The sequence below is a fragment of the Schistocerca americana genome, chromosome 3 (genome assembly GCF_021461395.2).
Source record: "Schistocerca americana isolate TAMUIC-IGC-003095 chromosome 3, iqSchAmer2.1, whole genome shotgun sequence".
Classification (NCBI taxonomy): domain Eukaryota; kingdom Metazoa; phylum Arthropoda; class Insecta; order Orthoptera; family Acrididae; genus Schistocerca; species Schistocerca americana.
Window position 1 is genome coordinate 887,205,646 of NC_060121.1, and position 23,280 is coordinate 887,228,925.

Consider the following 23,280-nt stretch of genomic DNA (forward strand, 5'->3'; position numbering starts at 1 on the left):
TGCTATACCATCTACTGCACTCACGTGACTTGAGCCCTCTTAAGTTCAACTCGATTTCTAAAATGAAGGAAACACTTCACGGCATTCGCTTCAGAACTGCTACAAATTTGTCGGGCAATAGACCGCGCCGCTCGAACTGTCAACACAACAGGTACTGCTGGCAACGGGTTGTAAACAATGCTGGTGACTACTTTGAAGGCCGGTAAAACTTTGAAACACGTATCTATTTTGTAAATAAATAGTTGCCACTATTAAAGTCCCAACCCTCGTACGTTCAGGAAAAACTTTGGCTAGAGATATTTTTGCACTGTTCGTTTGCTATGGTGACCATATACGCGAATTTTGGTTCACTCTGTATATTTAAAATGCATACTTTCAAAGTACGACAGTTGAGTCAGATCGGCAATCCCTCTCTCTCTCTCTCTCTCTCTCTCTCTCTCTCTCTCTCTCTCTCTCTTTCTCTCTCTCTCTGCCACATAGTCATTTCTCCATAGGCACACAAAAGTTATAATCAGGAATGTAGTCATTGTTTAAGTGCAAGTGTCCTACCTGAACAAAAATTAAAACAATAAGTCAAGGATATTGACTGATATCCAACTAAGTCTAAAATTCATGTATCAGCGCTGCTAGAGAATGACAACTTTCAGAAAAATCAGACGTATTACTTAAGGCTAAATAATGTACCTCATTCACACTATCATCATCATCGTCGTCATTATTTGGCATTTTATATTCATTGCTAAATAAAGGCCTCTCCTCTAGACTTTTCCATCAATGTTCCACCTGCATGTTTTCTAGTGTTATTTGGTCACATCCCAGTAGGTCGCATTTCGTTGTTTTTCTTACTTCTTTGACTCTGGAAAAGAGCTTCTTTGCTCCTTGCACCACCCATTGGTCTGATTACCTATTCCGATTTTCTCCACTTCATTTTTTGGGCTTCTTACCTCAATCGGTAAAAAAGGAACAATTATAGACTTTGTTGTCTGTCTGTTTGTCTGTCCGACTGTTAAAAGACTATTTTCTCAGGAACGGGATGGTGTATCACGTTAACATTCAGGTCACTTACTAAGATCTACGGTGTCCCTTGGCGGGGTAAAAAAATGAAGCTTCTAAATCAATGCGGTCAAAGGATACGGCTCTTTATGTCGCATATTTTGATACTCACGAATTCATTCCTCGAAACCTGTAGAGTCCCTCCCGCTAGCCTGCAATGCTGAAATTTTGCAAGAACCAAGGTTTTCACATTACAAGTGGAGGAAAAAGTACGAAAGTGGTGAATTTGTAATTACAACGAACGAAGAAAAATTATTGTCATTTGTTATCCGACTAACTGTTCGTCAATCTATTTAACCCTTTTTCTCAGCAACAAGTAGACGTATCAACTTGAAATTTGTGTCACATACTGAGGTCTACAGTTCCTTGGCGTTGTAAAACATTGAAGCTTCTAAGTCAATGCAATCAGACGATACGGCCATTTATTCACGTAATTTCATACCCGCGAACTCAGTCATTACAATATATAGGGTACATCTACATCTACGTGATTACCCTGCTATTCGCAATAAAGTGCCTGGAAGAAGGTTCAATGAACCACTTTCAAGCTGTCTCTCTACCGTTCGACTCTCGAACGGTACGCGGGAAAAACGAGCACTTAAATTTTTCTGTGCGAGCCCTGGTTACTCTTATTTTATCGTGATGATCATTTCTCCCTATGTATGTGGGTGGCAACAGAATGTTTTCGCAATCGGAGGAGAAAACTGGTGATTGAAATTTCATGAGAAGATCCCATCGAACCAAAAACGCCTTTGTTTTAATGATTGCCACTCCAATTCATGAATCATGTCTTTGACACTATCTCCCCTATTTCGTGATAATACAAAACGAGATGCCCTTCTTCGTACTTTTTCGATGTCATCCGTCAGTCCCACCTGATGCGGATCCCACACCGCACAGCAATACCCCAGAATAGGGTGGACAAGCTTGGTGTAAGCAGTCTCTTTAGTAGACCAGTTGCATCTTCTAAGTGTTCTGCCAATAAATCGCAGTCTTTGGTTTGCTCTACCCACAATATTATCTATGTGAGCGTTCCAATTTAGGTTATTGGTAATTGTAATCCCTAAATATTTAGTTGAATTTACAGCCTTCAGATTTGTGTGACTTACCGCATAATCGAAATTTAGCTGATTTCTTTTAGTACTCATGTTAGTAAGTTCACACTTTTTCTTATTCAGGGTCAATTGCCACTTTTCGCACCAGACAGATATCGAATCTAAATCATTTTGCAAGTCGTTTTGATCATATGATGACTTTACAAGACAGTAAATGGCAGAATCATCTGCAAACAATCTAAGACGGCTACTCAGATTGTCTCCTATGTCGTTAATATAGATCAGGAACAATAGAGGTACTTGCCGTTGTTGTAGAATCATGCAATTTGGCAAGAAGCAATTTTTGACGCTGCAGGCAAAGAAAAATTCAACAAATTGTTAATTTGCAGTTATATCAAATGAAAAAAATTGCCATTTACCATCCGAGTTCAAAATTAAAATTAATACAATATCGAACGTCTTGGAATTCCCGTGACCGGTATCTTGCCAGTAGCAATGTCGATAACAGGCAAAAATCGTCGTCAATTCCCGGCATGGGTGAATTGTCTGTACACAAAATTAAATTTCTACGAAAGCCTCAGTGTGCGAGTCCTATTCTCATCTAGCCAATTTTTCACACTTAACACCTTCCACTCCATCCCGTTCCCTTATCCACGCGTTTGTTCCAGTGTCTCCGCTAGTAAATTGCTAACATCCGTTCCCCATCACCTGCTGGGCAAGTCACAGGTTATGAATGATTTTCGCATTGAATGTTCATGTCCCGTAGCCGTAATTAAAAGCCGATCGCTACTTACCGTCTCAGGCACAAAGCAAGCGCAATTTTGAAAACCCTGTTTTAGTTCGCTGTAGGATTTCTACTCCACCATTTATTTCTTTCGCTACCATCATCTTCAGCCAGCCTCAATAAATAAAACGCATCAACCGAATCTACGGCTTCACTGTCAGTCTTTACTATTTACTTTACAATATGCTGGTTATACTTCCTATTAGACTTACAGATTGTCTGCCGTACTTTACAAACTGGCTCTGTTAAGTTACTGCATTCGTTGTGGTACTTTATCTACACTACAAGCAACCATTGCAATGTCATCCCCAAAACAATGGTGATTAAATCATATGATATTAACACGTTTTGCTTCATTTGCGCCATTTTCTCCTTAGATACCACTGCGTGGGCTGCAATTATTCTAATCTTGTCTTCGTGTCGATACGCGATGGCGGAGCAAACTGGCGAAATGACGGTCGGACAGATATTTTTAATACCGTATATACAGGGTGGTCCATTGATCGTGACCGGGCCAAATATCTCACAAAATAAGAATCAAACGAAAAAACTACAAAGAAAGAAACTCGTCTAGATTGAAGGGGGAAACCAGATGGCGCTATGGTTGGCTCGCTAGATTGCGCTGCCATAGGTCAAACGGATATCAGGAAACCCCATTTTTATTACATTTTCGTGTAGTACGTAAAGATATATGAATGTTTTAGTTGGACCACTTTTTTCGCTTTGTGACAGATGGCGCTGTAATAGTCACAAACATATGGGTCTTAATTTTAGACAATCAGTTGGTAACAGGTGATGAGGTCCGAGGAGCGTAGGGAACGATGGGGGAGACCCGCAGCGCTGTACTAGGCAAGATCCTAGTGGAGGTGGTTTGCCATTGCCTCCATCCGACCGTAAATGATGGTGAATGATGATGATGAAGACGACACAATAACACCCAGTCATCACGAGGCAGGAAAAATCCCTGACCCCGCCGGGAATCGAACCCGGGACCCAGTGCGCGGGAAGCGAGAACGCTACCGCAAGACCACGAGACATGGACAGGTAGGCTTTTTAAATTAAAATACAGAACGTAGGTACGTTTGAACATTTTATTTCGCTTCTTCCAATGTGATAGATGTACCTTTGTGAACATATCATTTCTGAGAACGCATGCTGTTACAGCGTGATTACCTGTAAATACCACATTAATGCAATAAATGCTCAAAATGATGTCCGTCAACCTCAATGCATTTGGCAATACGTGTAACGACATTCCTCTGAACAGCGAGTAGTTCGCCTTCCATAATGTTCGCACATGCATTGACAATGCGCTGGCGCATGTTGTCAGACGTTGTCGGTGGATCACGATAGCAAATATCCTTCAACTTTCCCCACAGAAAGAAATCCGGGGACGTCATATCCGGTGAACGTGCGGGCCATGGTATGGTGCTTCAACGACCAATCCACCTGTCATGAAATATGCTATTCAATACCGCTTCAACCGCACGCGAGCTATGTGCCGGACATCCATCATGTTGGAAGTACATCGCCATTCTGTCATGCAGCGAAACGTCTTGTAGTAACATCGGTAGAACATTACGTAGGAAATCAGCATACATTGCACCATTTAGATTACCATCGATAAAATGGGGGCCACTTATCTTTCCTCCCATAATGCCGCACCGTACATTAATCCGCCAAGGTCGCTGATGTTCCACTTGTCGCAGCCATCGTGGATTTTCCGTTGCCCAATTGTGCATATTGTTTTGGTTTACGTTACCGCTGTTGGTGAATGACGCTTCGTCGCTAAACAGAAAGCATGCAAAAAAATCTGTCATCGTCCCGTAATTTCTCTTGTGCCCAGTAGCAGAACTGTACACGACGTTCAAAGTCGTCGCTATGCAATTGCTGGTGCATAGAAATATGGTACGGGTGCAGTCGATGTTGATGTAGCATTCTCAACACCGACGTTTTTGAGATTCCCGATTCTCGCGCAATTTGTCTGCTACTGATGTGCGGATTAGCCGCAACAGCAGCTAAAACACCTACTTGGGCATCATCATTTGTTGCAGGTCGTGGCTGACGTTTCACATGTGGCTGATCACTACCTGTTTCCTTAAATAACGTAACTATACGGCGAACAGTTCGGATACTTGGGTGATGTCGTCCAGGATACCGAGCAGCATACATAGCATACGCCCGTTGGGCATTTTGATCACAACAGCCATACATCAACACGATATCGACCTTCCCCGCAGTTGGTAAACGGTCCAGTTTAACACGGGTATCGGGAAGCAAATACCGTCCGCACTGGAGGAATGTAATGTTACGTGATACCACGTACTTATACGTTTGTGACTATTAGAGCGCCATCTATCACAACGCGAAAAAAGTGGTCCAACTAAAACATTCATATATCTTTACGTACTGCACGAATATGTAATAATAAATGGGAGTTCCTATTAAAAAAAACGCAGTTGATATCCGTTTGACCTATGGCAGCGCCATCTAGCGGGCCAACCATAGCGCCATCTGGTTTCCCCCTTCAAGCTAGACAATTTTTGTTCTTTTTAGTTTTTTCGTGTGACGCTTATTTCATGAGATATTTGGCACGGTCACGATCAATGGACCACCCTGTATATATGGTATTAAAATATATATAGCCTATGTCCATCCAATTCTCCGTTAGAGTTACGTGTAAAAGATTTTTGGTAATAAGTTTTCCTCTTTATATGTTACATATTCATATACATGCTAAATATATTTAACGATAGGTAGGCCTATATATAAACACGCGCTTATTCGAATGCAACGTTGTATCACAATTTCGAACCAATCGATGAAGACTTTTCAGAGATTTAAGACTTTTAACAAACGAGCATTTACACTTTTGCACAGATTTCACCTGTGACTTTACACATACGGAGTGACAATTACTGAACTATATGAACAAAAAAAGTAAATTAGTTACAAACTGCGGCTTGCAAACACTTTATTCAACATGCAAAAGTCACTACAAATATTCCAATTTAGGTTATGACATGTTCGACATGCTTGCCATCATTGGCGATGATGTAGCGCAAACGAATAGCGAAATTCTGCATGGCCCGCTGAAATGTCGGAACATCGTTGGTGTCGATGACCTCCTGAACGACTGTTTTCAGCTCAGCAATGGTTTTGGGGTCATTGCTGTACACCTAGTCTTAAATATAGCCCCACAAAAAGGAGTCTCATGTGTTTGGATCTGGAGAATATGGCGGCCAATCGAGGCCCATTCGAGTGGCCTGTGGGTACCTCAGAGCCAGAAAGTGGTCCCCAAAGTACTCCTCAAGGACAGCAATCACACCCCTGCTTCTATGGGGTCGAGCTCCGTCTTGCATGAACCACACCTTGTCGAAATCATGGTCACTTTGGATAATGGGGATGAAATCATCTTCCAAAATCTTGACGTACATTTCGGTATTCACGGAGCCATCAAGGAATATCGCACCGATTATTCCGTCACTGGACATCGCACACCACAGACTCATCCGTTGGGGGCGAAGAGACTTCTCGATCACGAAATGCGTATTCTCGGTTCCCGAAATGCGCCAATTTTGCTTACTTACGAACCCATTCAAATGAAAGTGGCCAACAACAACAATGCACGTAGTGATGCGCATACTAATTCCCATCATCCCCCGCGGCGAACCATGCAGTTTGAACCGTTCAGAAGTAATGACGATTTTATTTCATATAGTTCAATAATTGGTTGAAATGGCTCTGAGCACTATGGGACTCAACATCTGAGGTCATCAGTCCCCTAGAACGTAGAACTACTTAAACCTAACTAACCTAAGGATATCACACATATCCATGCCCGAGGCAGGATTCGAACCTGCGACCGTAGCAGCAGCGCGGTTCCAGACTGAAGCGCCTAGAACCGCTCGGCTACTGAATTTTAGTCCTTCTGTTATAACTGCTTGAATTTACTCGTTTGAAACATGCCTTTACCGGAAAGGGGAGTGTTGTTGTTGTGGTCTTCAGTCCAGAGACTGGTTTCATGCAGCTCTCCATGCTGCTCTATCCTGTGCAAGCTTCTTCATCTCCCAGTACCTACTGCAACTTACGTCCTTCTGAATCTGCTTAGTGTATTCATCTCTTGGTCTCCTTCTACGATTTTTGCCCTCCACGCTGCCCCCAATGCTAAACTGGTGATCCCTTGATGCCTCAGAACATGTCCTACCAACCGATCCCTTCTTCTAGTCAAGTTGTCCCACAAATTTCACCTCTCCCCAATTCTATTCAATACCTCCTCATTAGTTGTGTGATCTACCCATCTAATGGAAAGGGGGTTACAGGGAATAGAATGTGAATGACTGTTGAGGAAAGCACAGCCCTTAAGGGCCAGTTGACAAGTTTTCATCTGGATCGCTGGATGGCGCACACGCTAACGCCATGCGAACGGGTGAGGATCATATTCTTATGGTAGGAGGAACAGGAAACAGCCTGGCTAGCAATTCGGACTTAGTATTAGGTATGACCTGGAAGTAATAGGAGCAGCAACAGCTCACACTCGTGTGGGGTTTGTGGATGTTTTGCAGCGCCATGACCAGCCCTGGGTTAGGACGGCTGTCAACCGTGTACCGTGTTAACTGAGAGCTGTGGGGGGAGGGGGGGGGGGAGGAGTTGTTGTTGGCAGAAACTAAATCTGTGCCTGTTGATGCAACTGGGGGGGGGGGGGGGGGGTTACACTAGTCATGGCTTGCCCCTGAATAGGAGGAGGAAGGATAGATTAGTTGATCTTCTTGCAGAAAATGTAAGGGGGGCCACACGCACACAAGACAAAATACCTGTGATTACTGGAGTCAGAGTGACACATTTCTTAGGTTAGAGTCAGGTTACAGACAGAGAGTATTGAAACAGATTAAAATAGAACAGTGCCATAATGTCTGTAGCAGTATCCAAAGAAATAAAATTTGGGTGTTTCATCAGAACATTAGAGGATTGAAAAATATGATAGATGAGCGCCTTGGATGCCTAGAAAATGGGGTATATTCTGAAGGTACAGAATGCTTGGTGTCTCTCTGAACACCATGTAACCGCAGAGATGGAGAAGTTAAATTTAAGGGATTACAGATTAGCATCTTATTCATGTACAGTCAACATGGAAAAATGAGGAGTTGCTACTTATATAAAAACTGGAAACAATGTCAAAACTATTGAAACAAATAGTTTTTGCGTAGATCAGATCCTTGAAGCACGTTCTTGTGAGATGCTACTGCAATATACATCTTCAGTAATTGTAACAACTTACAGATCCCCTCAAGGTAACTTTCAGCTATTCATGAAAAACCTAGAGGCATTATAGGGCTACCTGTCAGACAAAAAGAAGCAGTTAGTGGTTTATGGTGATTTTAATGTAGATTTCTTAAAAGATACAGATAGGAAAAATGAGCTAGAATGTTTGTTTGACTGTTTCAGTCTAGTATCTGTTGTAAATTTTCCAACTCGTGTGCAGCAGGATAGTAGGTCAATTATCGATAACATTTTCATAGACAGTGCTCAAGCAGAAACAATTAATGTGTACCCAGTTGTTAATGGGCTAACTGATCATGATGCACAATTAATGTAAATAACACATATAGCACCTTACAGGATTCAGGCAGGTTCATACAAGGCAGAGAGACCTATTGATGCAAACAGGGTACAGAGTTTTATGAGCAGCCTAGAAGAGGTAGAATGGGACGAAGTATACACAGAAAATGATGCTGATACCAAATTAGACTTATTCCACCGTAAATTTGTCTCAATATTTGAGAGTTGCTTTCCTGAAACGTTACTCAAAAAAAGCCATTACAAAGTTACGAAAGCCATGGATTACTAAGGGAATTAAGATATCGTGTAAGACGAAGAGGGAAATATATGGACAGGCCAGAATAAGTCAGGATCCGACATTACTTGTTTACTACAAAAGATACTGTAAAGGAAAGTCATTAAGAAGTCGAGAAGCTTATGTGTTTTGACAGAAATTAATAATGCGGATAATAAGATTAAAACTATATGGAATATTGTCAAATGGGATACGGGGCAGCCAGTGCACAGCATACCATAGAAATAAAGCTAAATGAACATGTTGTGAGCGATAATTCACAAGCTGCAAGTATTTTTAACAATCACTTTCTGAATGTAGCAGCAAAAATAGGGTTGAGAGGTTCAGTTGAAGAAGCAAAAAAATATGTTAAAATTGTCAGTCCCAAAGAACTTTAGGCATTTGGAAATAGCACCATCATCCCCCACTGAAATCAAGGGAATTATAAATATTCTGAAAAACAAAAGCTCATGTGGTGTTGATGGAGTCTCTAACAGAATTTGGAAGTGTTGTTCTAATATAGTAAGTGGAGTCCTTTGTGATATATGTAATGTTTCACTGGCACATGGAATTCTTCCAGACAGATTGAAATACGCAGTCGTCAAACCTCCTCATAAGAAAGGGGACAAGAGTGACTTAAACAGTTATAGACCAATCTCATTGCCGACTTCATTTTCTAAAAAATTCGAAAAAGTGATGTATTCAAGAGTAGTCCCACATATAAGTGAAAATAATTTACTCAGCATGCCACAGTTAAGATTCCGGAAGGGTTACTCGACTGAGAATGCTATCTACACATTTACCCATCAAATAGTACAAGCCCTAAATAACAAATTATCGCCAGTTGGTATTTTTTGTGATCTTTCCAAGGCATTTGACTGTATGGATCATGTCACTCTTAGAAAAACTCAGGTTTTATGGAATTGAAGGCTGGTTTGAATCATACTTAACGAACATAAAGCAAAACGTTGTACTGAATAACACAAATAATGTTGGGAGGGTGATAAATTCTAGTGATTGGGGAGTTATCACAAAGGGAGCCCTGCGGGGTTGAATTTTGGGTCCTCTGCTGTTCCTTATTCATGTGAATGACCTCTCAATTAACGTTCAGCAAGCAGAACTAGTACTTTTTGCAGATGACACGAGTGTTATAATAAATCCCATTTCAGAAAAAGCAGCTGAAGGTATTGTTAAGAATGTCTTTCAAAGAATTATTAAGTGGTTCTCAGAAAATGGACTCTCCCTTAATTTTGAAAAAACTCACTATATCCAGTTCTGTACACAGAATAGATTCATACCAACAATTGATGTAGCATATGAACAGGCCTCAGTTAACAGGGTAGATTTCTCCAAATTTTTGGGTGTTCACATTGATGACAACTTGAACTGGAAGAAGCATATTACTGAGCTTCTCAAACAGTTAAGTTCAGCTTCTTTCGCTCTTTGTACAATCGCTAGTCTTGGTAATAAACAGATGAGCGTCCTAACGTACTTTACATATTTCCACTCAATAATGTCTTATGGAATAATTTTTGGGATAACTCATCACTTAGACATAAGTATTGATTGCGCAAAAAAGAGCAGTGAAAATTATTAGTGGTGTTCACGCAAGGACTCATGTAGGCCCCTATTCAAGGAGTTAGGTATTTTGACTGCACCATGAGATTACATATATTCGATAATGAAATTCGTTATAAATAATCTATGTCAATTCGCGAAGAACAGTGATGTTCATATGTACAACACTAGAGGGAAAAATGACCTTTCCTATTCGTTATTGAAACTGTCAGTTGCTCAAAAAGGAGTACATTATTCAGCAATAAAAATCTTTGATCATTTGCCCAACAACATAAAGTGTCTAGCAGCAAGCAGGTCAAGTTTAAAATCTGGCTTAAAATCATTTCTTTTGGACAACTTCTTCTATTCCATGGACGAGTTTCTGTTTCAAAACTGGTAAAAAAAACTTGTACCTCTAAATGTAGTTGCATGTGTAGAATTAAAATTTCAGTAATATTAATATTGGCACTATTTATGTGTGTATATATGTCTTGTAATCTGACTTGTTCCACATCATATCGATAAAATAACCGTGAAAATGATCTACGAACATGACATAACTAAACTAAACTAAAATCTAAACGGGCAACCAATAGTACACAAGACTTTGTGCAAAGGTGACGTCATTTTCACGACACACGCATTTATCGAAGCCCACAGGAACTTCTGCCGACTTTCGTTAGCGTTCAATTTGGGGTGCTTTTGAGACAGAGACATTGTATTGGATTGCGATTTTGATAGTTTTCGTATCGTAACTTGTATCTTAACGAAAGCATGCTGTTTCAAGGAAACGTCACATTGAAGTCTTACAAAAACACGTCATTTTCGTTGTGATTTGTCATAATTAAACATCACATAATGGCTTAGCAGCGGTTCTGATTTGTGACTTACAGCACGAAGGCCAAAGTTCCGCAACTTTATCGTAGTGTGGAGGCAATGAGCGTGCAGTTACGAAGCAAAATAGCATAGTGGCTGGTTCGACTCCTGCCATGTCTAATTTTTTTTTCCGCTTTCGCGTTTGTAAAAGGTTCTGGGACTCCCTTATTATTGTATTAGAAGTATGTTCTGTAACATTCAATTTTATGTACATACAAGAATGCGGCTCTCTCTCTCTCTCTCTCTCTCTCTCTCTCACACACACACACACACACACACACACACACACACACACAGGAGTAAGTTGCCATTATCAATCATTTACAAATGAAGCATGAAATTGGCAAATGCGAATAAACATCCAAAACACGACGATGGTCTGGTAAAACAAACTAATTCTCGCTATAAAAATCACAGAAAAAGAATGACACGTTTGCGTGAGAATTACGTAAAAGGTAGGGTAACTTAGTCTCTGCCATCTATAAGGTATAAAAGAAAATTTACGAGCTAGTTCTTTCAGGACACTTCTTTTCCAAATATGAACGTCATGAATTAAAGGACATCTTTGAAGACCAATCTTACGTTTTTCGTCAATTATTACAGCAAATTTTACCAATATCGACGCGTTTTCGAGAGAAAAAATGTGCTGGTGTTTTCAAAGAGCATTTATTCACAGGACACAAGTTAAATGAGCTGCGGCTTTAATTCATCTGGTAGAAAGCCTAACCACTCTTTCTAATTACAGACAAACGCCTAAAACTACTTTTCAGAATCGCTAAACATAAATTTATATTGTTGAGCCACCTTAAAGAACACAGTTGAATATACAGGGTGAATATTAATAAAACCGACAAACTGCTGGGTCGGATTCCTGACTAGAAATGGAGGAAAAAATTTCCTATGAACATGCCTCCGGAAATGCATCGTTGCCGTGGTAGATGGCGCTGACGGATGACAGTTCCTGTGACCACGTGCCGTGTGTTCCGTGTGTGTTGCAGACTGTGTGACTGACACAGCGTACTGCAGGCAGCAGAATGGTCCTGTATTCGTGTCGGGAACAAGCCGAGATGGTGTTTGTGTACGACAGAGCAGATGCAAACGGTCGAGAGGCAGCACGGCTGTACCAAAACGTGTACCCTCACAGACACCGACCACATCACACAACGTTTCAAGCCCTTTTTTGGCGTTTGTGTGATCGTGGGTCCTTTCAGACAGACGAATGCGCAGGAAGGCGGTGGACTGTGCGTACACCACATCTGGAGGACCCGGTTCTACGGGATATTGAGACGAACTCTAGTACAAGCTCCAGGCAAGAGGCCCGCCAACATGGTGTAAGCCAAAGTATGATTATGTGGATCCTGCATGACAACCGCTACTATCTCTGCCACCTGCAGTCCCATGGAGGCCACTTTGAACGTCTGTTGCGTTGCGACGTGGATGCGATGCAGCTCTGTACTGTGTTCCGGGATGATTTGTTGTCGTTGCGTTTCTAGGCGCTTCTGTGTGGAACCGTGCGACCGCTACGGTCGCAGTTTCTAATTCTGCCTCGGGCATGGATGTGTGTGATGTCCTTAGGTTAGTTAGGTTTAAGTGGTTCTAAGTTCTAGGAGACTAATGACCTCAGAAGTTAAGTCCCATAGTGCTTAGAGCCATTTGAACCATTTTGTTGCCGTTGCACGCACACGTCCCATTTCCGGACACTAGCTCATAGGACGTCTTTTCCTCAATTTACAGTTAGGAAAATGTCCCTGCAGTTTGCCGGTTTCATTAACGTTCACCCTGTACACATTATTAGCTGGCTGCCTTGAGATTGTAAACCAGCAAATCATCTCATTGTGGGGTTCATGAAGGCATATTACGAAAAACAATTAGTAAACTATCGTAGAAAGCCCACATTCGGGATCTTGTTCAAAGACTTAATGCTGGAACTATTCGAACGGTATCTGAAGTAAGTGATCGTTCGACACGAAAAGAAGTCTACTTTGCTTATTTTAATTTGCTTATGTCACACAGTATTATATTTTGGGTAACTCTTCCCATTCGCAAAGGATAATTTTGGCTCAGAAACGGGCAGTTCGTGCAATAAGTGGTGTAAGTTCGCGAACTTCTTGTCGACTCCTCTTCACTAGTCTGGGGACTTTGACATTGGCCTCTCAATATATATACTCTTTACTGTCGTTTCTTGTTAACAATATCAGCTTAGCCGGCCGCTGTGGCCGAGCGATTCTGGGCGCTTCAGTCCGGAACCACGTGGTTGCTGCGGTCGCAGGTTCGAATTTTTTTGCCTGGGGCATGGATGTGTGTGCTGTCCTTAGGTTAGTTAGGTTTAAATAGTTCTAATTCTAGGGGACAGATGACATGTTATTTCCCATAGTGCTTAGAGGCATTTGAACTATTCCCAAGAATCAGCACCTTTCACTCAGTTAATACTACGCACAAATCCAATCTCCATTTGGATCGCACTTCCTTACCTCTTGTGCAGAAAGATGTGCAGTATACTGCTGCATCCATTTTCAATAAGCTACCACGAGAATTCAAAAATTTTAGCAGTAATCCCCCCCCTTAAACCATGGACCTTACCGTTGGTGGAGAGGCTTGCGTGCCGATACAGATAGCAGTACCGTAGGTGCAACCACAACGGAGGGGTATCTGTTGAGAGGCCAGACAAACATGTGGTTCCCGAAGAGGGGCAGCAGCCTTTTCAGTAGTTGCAGGGGCAACAGTCTGGATGATTGACTGATCTGGCCTTGTAACACTAACCAAAACGGCCTTGCTGTGCAGGTACTGCGAACGGCTGAAAGCAAGGGGAAACTAAGGCCGTAATTTTTCCCGAGGGAATGCAGCTTTAGTGTATGGTTAAATGATGGTGGCGTCCTCTTGGGTAAAACATTCCGGAGATAAAATAGTCCCACATTCGGATCTCCGGACGGGGACTATTCAAGAGGATGTCGTTATCAGGAGAAAGAAAACTGGCGTTCTACGGATCGGAGCGTGGAATGTGAGATCCCTTAATCGGGCAGGTAGGGTAGAAAATTTAAAAAGGAAAATGGATAGGTTAAAGTTAGATATAGTGGGAATTAGTGAAGTTCGGTGGCAGGAGGAACAAGACTTCTGGTCAGGTGACTACAGGGTTATAAACACAAAATCAAATAGGGGTAATGCAGGAGTAGGTTTAATAATGGATAGGAAAATATGAATGCGGGTAAGCTACTGCAAACAGCATAGTGAACGTATTATTATGGCCAAGATAGATACGAAGCCCACACCTACCACAGTAGTACGTAGTACAAGTTTATATGCCTACTAGCTTTGCAGATGACGAAGAAATTGAAGAAATGTATGATGAAATAAAAGAAATTATTCAGATAGTGAAGAGAGACGAAAATTTAATAGTCATGGGTGACTGGAATTTGTCAGTAGGAAAAGGGAGAGAAGGAAACGTAGTAGGTGAATATGAATTGGGGGTAAGAAACGAAAGAGGAAGCCGCCTGTTAGAACTTTGCACAGAACACAACCTAATCATAGCTAACACTTGGTTCAAGAATCATAAAAGAAGATTGTATACATGGAAGAAGCCTGGAGATACTGACAGGTTTCAGATAGATTATATAATGGTAAGACAGAGATTTAGGAACCAGGTTTTAAATTGTAAGACATTTCCAGGGGAAGTTGTGGTCTCTGACTACAATCTATTGGTTCTGAACTGAATAAACTGCAAAAAGGTGGGAATTTAAGGAGATGGGACCTGGATAAACTGACTAAACCAGAGGTTGTACAGAGTTTCAGGGAGAGCATAAGGGAACAGTTGACAAGAATGGGGGAAAGAAATACAGTAGAAGAAGAACGGGTAGCTTTGAGGGATGAAGTGGTGAAGGCAGCAGAGGATCAGGTAGGTAAAAAGACGAGGGCTAGTAGAAATCCTTGGGTAACAGAAGAAATATTGAATTTAATTGATGAACGGAGAAAATATAAAAATGCAGTAAATGAAGCAGGCGAAAGGGAATACAAACGTCTCAAAAATGAGATCGACAAGAAGTGCAAAATGGCTAAGCAGGGATGGCTAGAGGACAAATGTAAGGCTGTAGAGGCTTATCTCACTAGGGGTAAGATAGATACTGCCTACAGGAAAATTAAAGTGACCTTTGGAGAAAAGAGAACCACTTGTATGAATATCAAGAGCTCAGATGGAAACCCAGTTCTAAGCAAAGAAGGAAAAGCAGATAGGTGGAAGGAGTATATAGAGGGTCTATACAAGGGCGATGTACTTGAGGACAATAATATGGAAATGTAAGAGGATGTAGATGAAAATGAAAATGGAGATATGATACTGCGTGAAGAGTTTGACAGAGCACTGAAAGACCTGAGTCGAAACAAAGCTCCGGGAGTAGACAACATTCCATTAGAACTACTGACAGCCTTGGGAGAGCCAGTCCTGACAAAACTCTACCATCTGGTGAGCAAGATGTATGAGATAGGCGAAATACCCTCAGACTTCAAGAAGAATATAATAATTCCATCCCAAAGAAAGCAGGTCTTGACAGTGTGAAAATTACCGAACTATCAGTTTAATAAGTCACGGTTGCAAAATACTAACGCGAATTCTTTACAAACGAATGGAAAAACTAGTAGAAGCCGACCTCGGGGAAGATCATTTTGGATTCCGTAGAAATATCGGAACACGTGAGGCAATACTGACCCTACGACTTATCTTAGAAGCTAGATTAAGGATAGGCAAACCTACGTTTCTAGCATTTGTAGACTTAGAGAAAGCTTTTGACAATGTTGACTGGAATACTCTCTTTAAAATTCTGAAGGTGGCAGGGGTAAAATACAGGGAGCGAAAAGCTATTTACAATTTGTACAGAAACCAGATGGCAGTTATAAGAGCCGAGGAACATCAAAGGGAAGCAGTGGTTGGGAAGGAAGTGAGACAGGGTTGTAGCCTCTCCCCGATGTTATTCAATCTGTATATTGAGCAAGCAGTGAAGGAAACAAAAGAAAAATTCGGAGTAGGTATTAAAATCCATGGAGAAGAAATAAAAACTTTGAGGTTCGCCGATGACATTGTAATTCTGTCAGAGACAGCAAAGGACTTGGAAGAGCAGTTGAACGGAATGGATAGTGTCTTGAAAGGAGGATATAAGATGAACATCAACAAAAGCAAAACAAGGATAATGGAATGTACTGGAATTAAGTGGGGTGATGCTGAGGGAATTAGATTAGGAAATGAGACATTTAAAGTAGTAAAGGAGTTTTGCTATTTGGGGAGCAAAATAGCTGATGATGGTCGAAGTAGAGAGGATATAAAATGTAGACTGGCAATGGCAAGGAAAGCGTTTCTGAAGAAGAGAAATTTGTTAACATCGAGTACAGATTTAAATGTCAGGAAGTCGTTTCTGAAAGTATTTGTATGGAGTGTAGCCATGTATGGAAGTGAAACATGGACGATAAATAGTTTGGACAAGAAGAGAATAGAGGCTTTCGAAATGTGGTGCTACAGAAGAATGCTGAAGATTAGATGGGTAGATCACATAACTAATGAGGAAGTACTGAATAGGATTGGGGAGAGGAGAAGTTTGTGGCACAACTTGACTAGAAGAACGGATCGGTTGGTAGGACATGTTCTGAGGCATCAAGGGCTCACCAGTTTAGTATTGGAGGGCAGCGTGGAGGGTAAAAATCGTAGAGGGAGACCAAGAGATGAATACGCTAAGCAGATTCAGAAGGATGTAGGTTGCAGTAGGTACTGGGAGGTGAAGAAGCTTGCACAGGATAGAGTAGCATGGAGAGCTGCATCAAACCAGTCTCAGGACTGAAGACCACAACAACAACAACAGCAGCAGTAATCCACGCACTTTCAAATCGAAACTGCAGAGTTTCCTCCTGAGTGACTCCTTCCTTTCTTTCGAGGAGTTCCTTGAAAAATTGAGCTGATTCCTAGGTCATAGCATTGATTGAGTTTACTTAAACTTATGGTTTGGGGTTGGGTTGGGTTGTTTGGGGGAAGAGACCAAACAGCGAGGTCATCGGTCTCATCGAATTAGGGAAGGACGGGGAAGGTAGTCGGCCGTGCCCTTTCAAAGGAACCATCCCGGCATTTGCCTGGAGCGATTTAGGGAAATCACGGAAAACCTAAATCTGGATGGCCGGACGCGGGATTGAACCGTCGTCCTCCCGAATGCGAGTCCAGTGTGCTAACCACTGCGCCACCTCGCTCGGTCTTATGGTTTGGATTCATGAACATTTTATTTTATCTGTTATTCTATTTTATGTACTGACACGTTCCATGACCTTGGAGATTCGCTCCTCAATTTGGTCCTCTTGAACTAGACGTGTAAATAAATAAATAAATAAACAAAAACTTTTTCATTAAGATTCGGGCATAATTCTCGCAAACACTGTAATCTCTCCGTTAACCAGCCCACTCTACATGAAAGCGGAACTTTACAGGACTATAAACGAAGAAATTTCTAGGTTAACGGACCCTGTAGTAAAGATAAAGCGAATCTCCACACCCTCTGGTTGAAGAGGATGTTATTGTTTTGAACGTTATGTTCGCGTAGCGCCTTCACCTGTTGAGAAACGAACGATCACGGGATAGTCGATAGACGGCTCCTCTCATCTCCGATACAGCGTGTGAGGTCACAGTGACGTCACGTTTGCACGAAGTGTTGTCATCCTACAGGCGGACCGAGCCGTCGCCCTCCCGCGCTGCCTGGTGCCCTTACCTGCATGTCCAGATTCCCTCCGGTAGTCAGCTGTAGACGTCGCTAGACTGGCTGCCAGCTCAGGACGTAAAGTCGACAGTCACTGCAGCGTAAGAGCGCAGTCCACACCAGACGCCGCCGACTGTTATCTGCTGTGCTGTCGCTTGTGCACACGCATCAGGAACTCTGCGGTCTGGCCGCCAGGAAGACGTGGCGCAAAAATACACAACCAGGCAGCTAGCTAGCTCCGGATCCCGCTTCAGCCGCAGGGAATCTTCCTCGTTCTGACCCTCAACTTGTCACCGTGAGAGGCACTGATGTCGCATCGTCCACACTTCTGTGATTTGATTTCATATACTTTTCACTCCATTTATCTCCATGAGGACATCCTCAGGCGTGTAGAACATGACAGAAAATCAACAATACATATTTACAAAGTAAAGAGATACGTCAAACACATCATACCCATGGGTATGTAATAAGTCAAAATTTCCACAAAATAATTGCGTTTACACTGAAACGCCAAAGAAACTCGTATAGGCATGCGTATTCAAATATAAATAGGCAGAATACGGCGCTGCGGTCGGCAAGCCTATACAAGACATCAAGTGTCTGGCGCAGTTGTTAGATCGGTTATTGCTGCTGCAATGGCTAGTTATCACGATTTAAGTGAGTCTGAACATGGCACAGTAGTCGCCGCACCAACGATGGGACACAGCGAAGAAGCGGGGATTCTCCCGTACGACAGTTTCGCGATTGTACCGTCAATACCAGGAACCCGGTAAAATATCAGATCTCCTACATCGCTACGACCGGAAAAAGATCCTGCAAGAACAGGACCAACGATGACTGAAGAGAATCGTTCGACGTGACAGAAGTGCAACCCTTCCACAAATTCCTGCAGATTTGAATGCTGGGCCATCAACAAGTGTCCGCCTGCGAACATTTCAACAAAACATCATCGATGTGAGGCCTTCGGAGCCGAAGGCCCACTCGTGTACCCTTGATGACTGCACGAGATTAAGCTTTACACCTCGCCTGGGCCTGTCAACACCAACGTTGGACTGTTGATGACTGCAGACATCTTGCTCGTCGGACGATTCTCGTTTCAAATTGTGTCGAGCGGACGGATATGGAGACAACCTCACGAATCCATGGACCCTGCATTTCAGTAGGGGACTGTTCAAGCTGGTGTGGGGCGTGTACAGTTGGAGTGATATGGGACCCCTGATACGTGTAGATACGACTCTGAAGAAATGACACGTACGTAAGCATTCTGTCTGATCGCTTGCATCCATTCATGTCCAATCTGCATTCCGACGGACTTACACACTTCCGCTGGCCACCAAACTTCACAGACGTGAACAGCGTTGAGCATATCTGGGATGCCTTGCAACGTGCTGTTCAGAAGATATCTCCACCTCCTCGTACTCTTACGGATTTGTGGACAGCCCTGCAGGATTCATGACAGGCCGGCCGGTGTGGCCGAGCGGTTCTAGGCGCTACGGTCGTAGGTTCGAATCCTGCCTCGGGCATGGATGTGTGTGATGTCCCTAGGCTAGGTTTAAGAAGTTCTAAGTTCTAGGGGACTGATGACCTCAGCTGTTAAGTCCCATAGTGCTCAGAGCCATTTGGACCATTTTTGATTCATGGCGTTAGTTCCCTCCAGCATTACTTCAGACGTTAGTCGAGTCTAAGCCACGTCGTGTTGCACCACAACTGTGTGTTAGCGGGGACCCTACACGATATTAGGCAGGTGTACCAGTTTCTTTGGCTCTTCAGTGTACGATGCGGTTAAGACCTCAAAAGACGAAGTAAATATTCGAGAATACGTATCAAGAACGACTGCCAAGATGAGTAACTTAGAAGCAGTTGTACTCAGTGTAGTAAAGCAGCTTAAAATACTCAAAAGAAAAGCTTCCGGTTCAGACTGTACACCAGTTAGGTTCCTCTGGGAGCATGCTGGTACAGTAGCTCTATACTTAGCAATCATATACAACCGCTCGCTCGTAGGAAGATCCGTACCCAAAGACTGGAAAGTTGCACAAGTCACACCAATATCCAAGAAAGGAAATAGCAGGATCCTTATGAATTACAGACTCATATACTAACGTCGATTTGTGGTACGATTTTTGAATACATGCTGTGTTCGAACATTATGAGTTATCTCAAAGAAAACGACTTATTGACAAATACTCATCACGGATTCAGAAAATATAGTTCTTGTGAAACGCAACTACTCCATAATTCTCACGACATAATGAGTACTATCGTCAGGGGATGTCAAATTGATTCCAAATTTTTAGATTTCCAGACGGCTTTTGACACCGCTCCTCGTGATAGAGTTTTAATCAAATTGCCTGCCGAAGGAGTATCGCAGCTGTGCGACTGAATTCGTGATTTCCTATCAGAAAGGTCACAGTTCATAGTAATCCTCGGAAAGTCATCGAGTAAAGCAGAAGTAATACATGACGTTCCCCAAGAGAGTGTTATATGTCTTCTGCTGTTCCTCACCCACAAAACGACTTACGAGACATACTGAGAAGCCCACTTTGATTTTTCGCAGATGATGCTGTGTTTTACCACGTTGTAAAGCCATCAGAAGATCAAAACCAGTTAGAAAATGATTAAGACATGATACTTGTATGGTGCGAAAAATGGTAGTTGACTCTAAATAACGAAAAGTGTGAAGTCACCCACAAGACTACTAACAGAAATCAGCTATATTTCGGTTACACAATAAATCACACAAAACTAAAGGCTGTCAGTTCAACTAAATACTTAGGGATTGCAAAAACGAATAACTTAAATTGGAACGGTCACATACATAATTTTATGAGGAAAGCAAACCAAAGAGTGCGATTTATTGGCAGAACACTTAGAAAATGGAATAGGTCTGGTAAAGAGACTGCCTTCATTGCTCTTTTCCGCCATCTTCTGGAGTACTGCTGTGCGGTGTGGGATCCATACAAGATAGGACTGACGTATTAAATCCAAAAAGTTCAAAGAAAGGCAGCTAGTTCTGTACTATCGCGAAATAGGTGAGAGAGTATCACTGACATGATAAAGGATTTGGGGTGGCAATCATTAAAACAAAGGCGTTTTTCATTGCGGCAGGTAAAATTGACGAAGTATGTAACGTCATTCCAACTGACCATAAGTGAAATGATACTCACGGAAAATTTCTTTACAATAATTTCACTTATGGTGTAATAATTTGTTGAGGTGCGTAGAATAATTCTTAAGATATTGCAGCCACGCATCATGAAACAGAGCAGTTTAGAACACTTCTTTACATCGATTACACAACCACACTGAAGCTGTGCAGAAATTAGATTTTACGTAACGCCGTAATCTGATATTATAAATATGTGCATCACCAGTTTTCCCTATGAAATTCGTCAGTGGAAGTGTTGGCTATCAATAAATTGTGTAGGCTCCTCTTAAAATGAACTTTCTTGGTGTTTAAAATTTTTATGGTTGCTGGAAAATTATTGAAAATGCATATTCCTAAATAATGATGCATTACTGCATCAAAGTAAGTGACTTTAAATCTCCATGTGAATTATTCTTATTTCTACCACTGATTCCATGAACTTAGCTATTGCTTTGAAGGAGAGGAGTATTACTGATGACAAATTTCATTAGGGAATAACTGTATTTGAAAGGTCAACTTTTACAGCATGTCCGTGGAGCACTGTCGTGGGTCGAAGAAACTGGTGACCATTCGTGCTTAGCACGCGTTCAACTTCTCTTTTAACAGGACTATTTGATACAGGTGCCATTAACTTGAGCAATACTCAAGGATGGATTGCATGAGTGTTTTGCAAACAGTCTGCTTCGTAGAATGATTGCATAATCAGACTACCGTACTAATGAACGAAGACTGCCATTTGCTCTAATGAACGAAGACTGCCATTTGCTCTATCTGAAGTAACTATATGAAGTCGCGTACGAGCCTGCGACCATAACGTAAATTCTAAGCAGTTCTTATATCATTGATGTATCGACAGGTCACTTAAAATCAACAAAATAAAAATCATATTTAACGCGTTTTGGGGGTAACCTATACTTAGAACATCTACCAGACGTTATGCTTGTACTTCCATGGCATTTGTATTTCGTTTGGCACGTGTTATGAGGATGGGTTAAGCCCAAAACGGGTCAAATATAACTGAAGAGCTTCCTCAAAGAATGTTGTATGTCATGTTTTTGGCAATACTGAGTTTTCACTGGAATTACGAGGTACATCACATGAGACATGTTACCATAGCAACGGATGTCTTTTTTTCTGTTTACATGTTAAGCTGTTTGTAGTTGTAAGATTGGCCATCCTGGAAGAACATTGTGTATCTTTGAACACGGAGCATGTGACAAAAGTAAGCTTCACGCTAGTGTGTTTTGTCTCGTTAAATAAAAACACAGAAAGGAAACAAGATCCATAAGCTGGAAGCAGGATGTCTAGAAAAGTGGGAGGGATTGTAGGGAATCTCATATTTCTACAGCTGGTACAGACGTGCCTGGGGGAAAAAAAGAGCAAAAGAAACTACGTCGAATGCGACACGAACAAGAGCGTTGTATATAATCATAGCATAAAAATTGTACACTATACTAATTTGCTTGGTCTGGCCGTTGGTTTGGGCAAAACAACAACAGGACAATGGCACTTTTATCCATAGGGCCGTATTTTTGCACTAATCAGAGAAGAGAAGAATAATGCACGTCAAGATCACCGATGAATGGAAGTATGTAATAGGTTCAAAAATGGTTCAGATGACTCTGAGCACTATGGGACTTAACATCTGAGATCATCAGTCCCATAGAACGTAGAGCTACTTAAACCTAACTAACCTAAGGACATCACACACGTCCATGCCAGAGGCAAGATTCGAACCTGCGCCGTAGCAGTCGCGCGGTTCCGGACTGAAGCGCCTAGAACCGCTCGACCACCGCGGTCGGCTATGTAATAGGTGAAGCTTGTTTAAATACACCTTTCGTTACAAAATAAATGAACGAGAATTACTTTGTTGCCGTCCATGTTCTTGAAGGAATTGGGAAGCGTGGCCCGTAGTTGTAAATTACTAGTTACGTGGTTGAATATCAACGCAGATGATCCAAATTCATTGTATCTGCGTCTCAGTCATAATGTCAGTCATTCTTGGGGATGTCATTCTCTGCTAAAAACAGAAGAGAAAATCGACCTCAAGTTAACATCCCTATATCGATTACGAGGTTTCCTACATCTACGTGACTACTTTGCAGTTCACACTCTGTTGCCTGGTAAAGTGTTCATCAGACCACTTTCACACTATTTCGCTACTATTCCGCCCTCTAACAGCGCGCGGGTAAAACGAACACATAAATCTGTCCGTGCGAACTCTGATTTCTCTTATTTTATTGCAATAATCATTTCTC

At 42.0% G+C, this 23,280-nt stretch overlaps 1 protein-coding gene across 1 annotated transcript in view; it reads right to left on the reverse strand.

Annotated features, from left to right (window-relative positions):
• LOC124606470 overlaps positions 1 to 18,022 on the reverse strand; it is a 140,752-nt gene extending 122,730 nt beyond the window's left edge. The window contains exon 1 of the mRNA XM_047138451.1: positions 17,887 to 18,022. Within this exon, the coding sequence (XP_046994407.1) occupies positions 17,887 to 17,892 (6 nt within the window). The 5' untranslated portion in view covers positions 17,893 to 18,022. The remainder of the gene's footprint in view (positions 1 to 17,886) is intronic.
• Between the last annotated feature and the right edge of the window lie 5,258 nt (positions 18,023 to 23,280).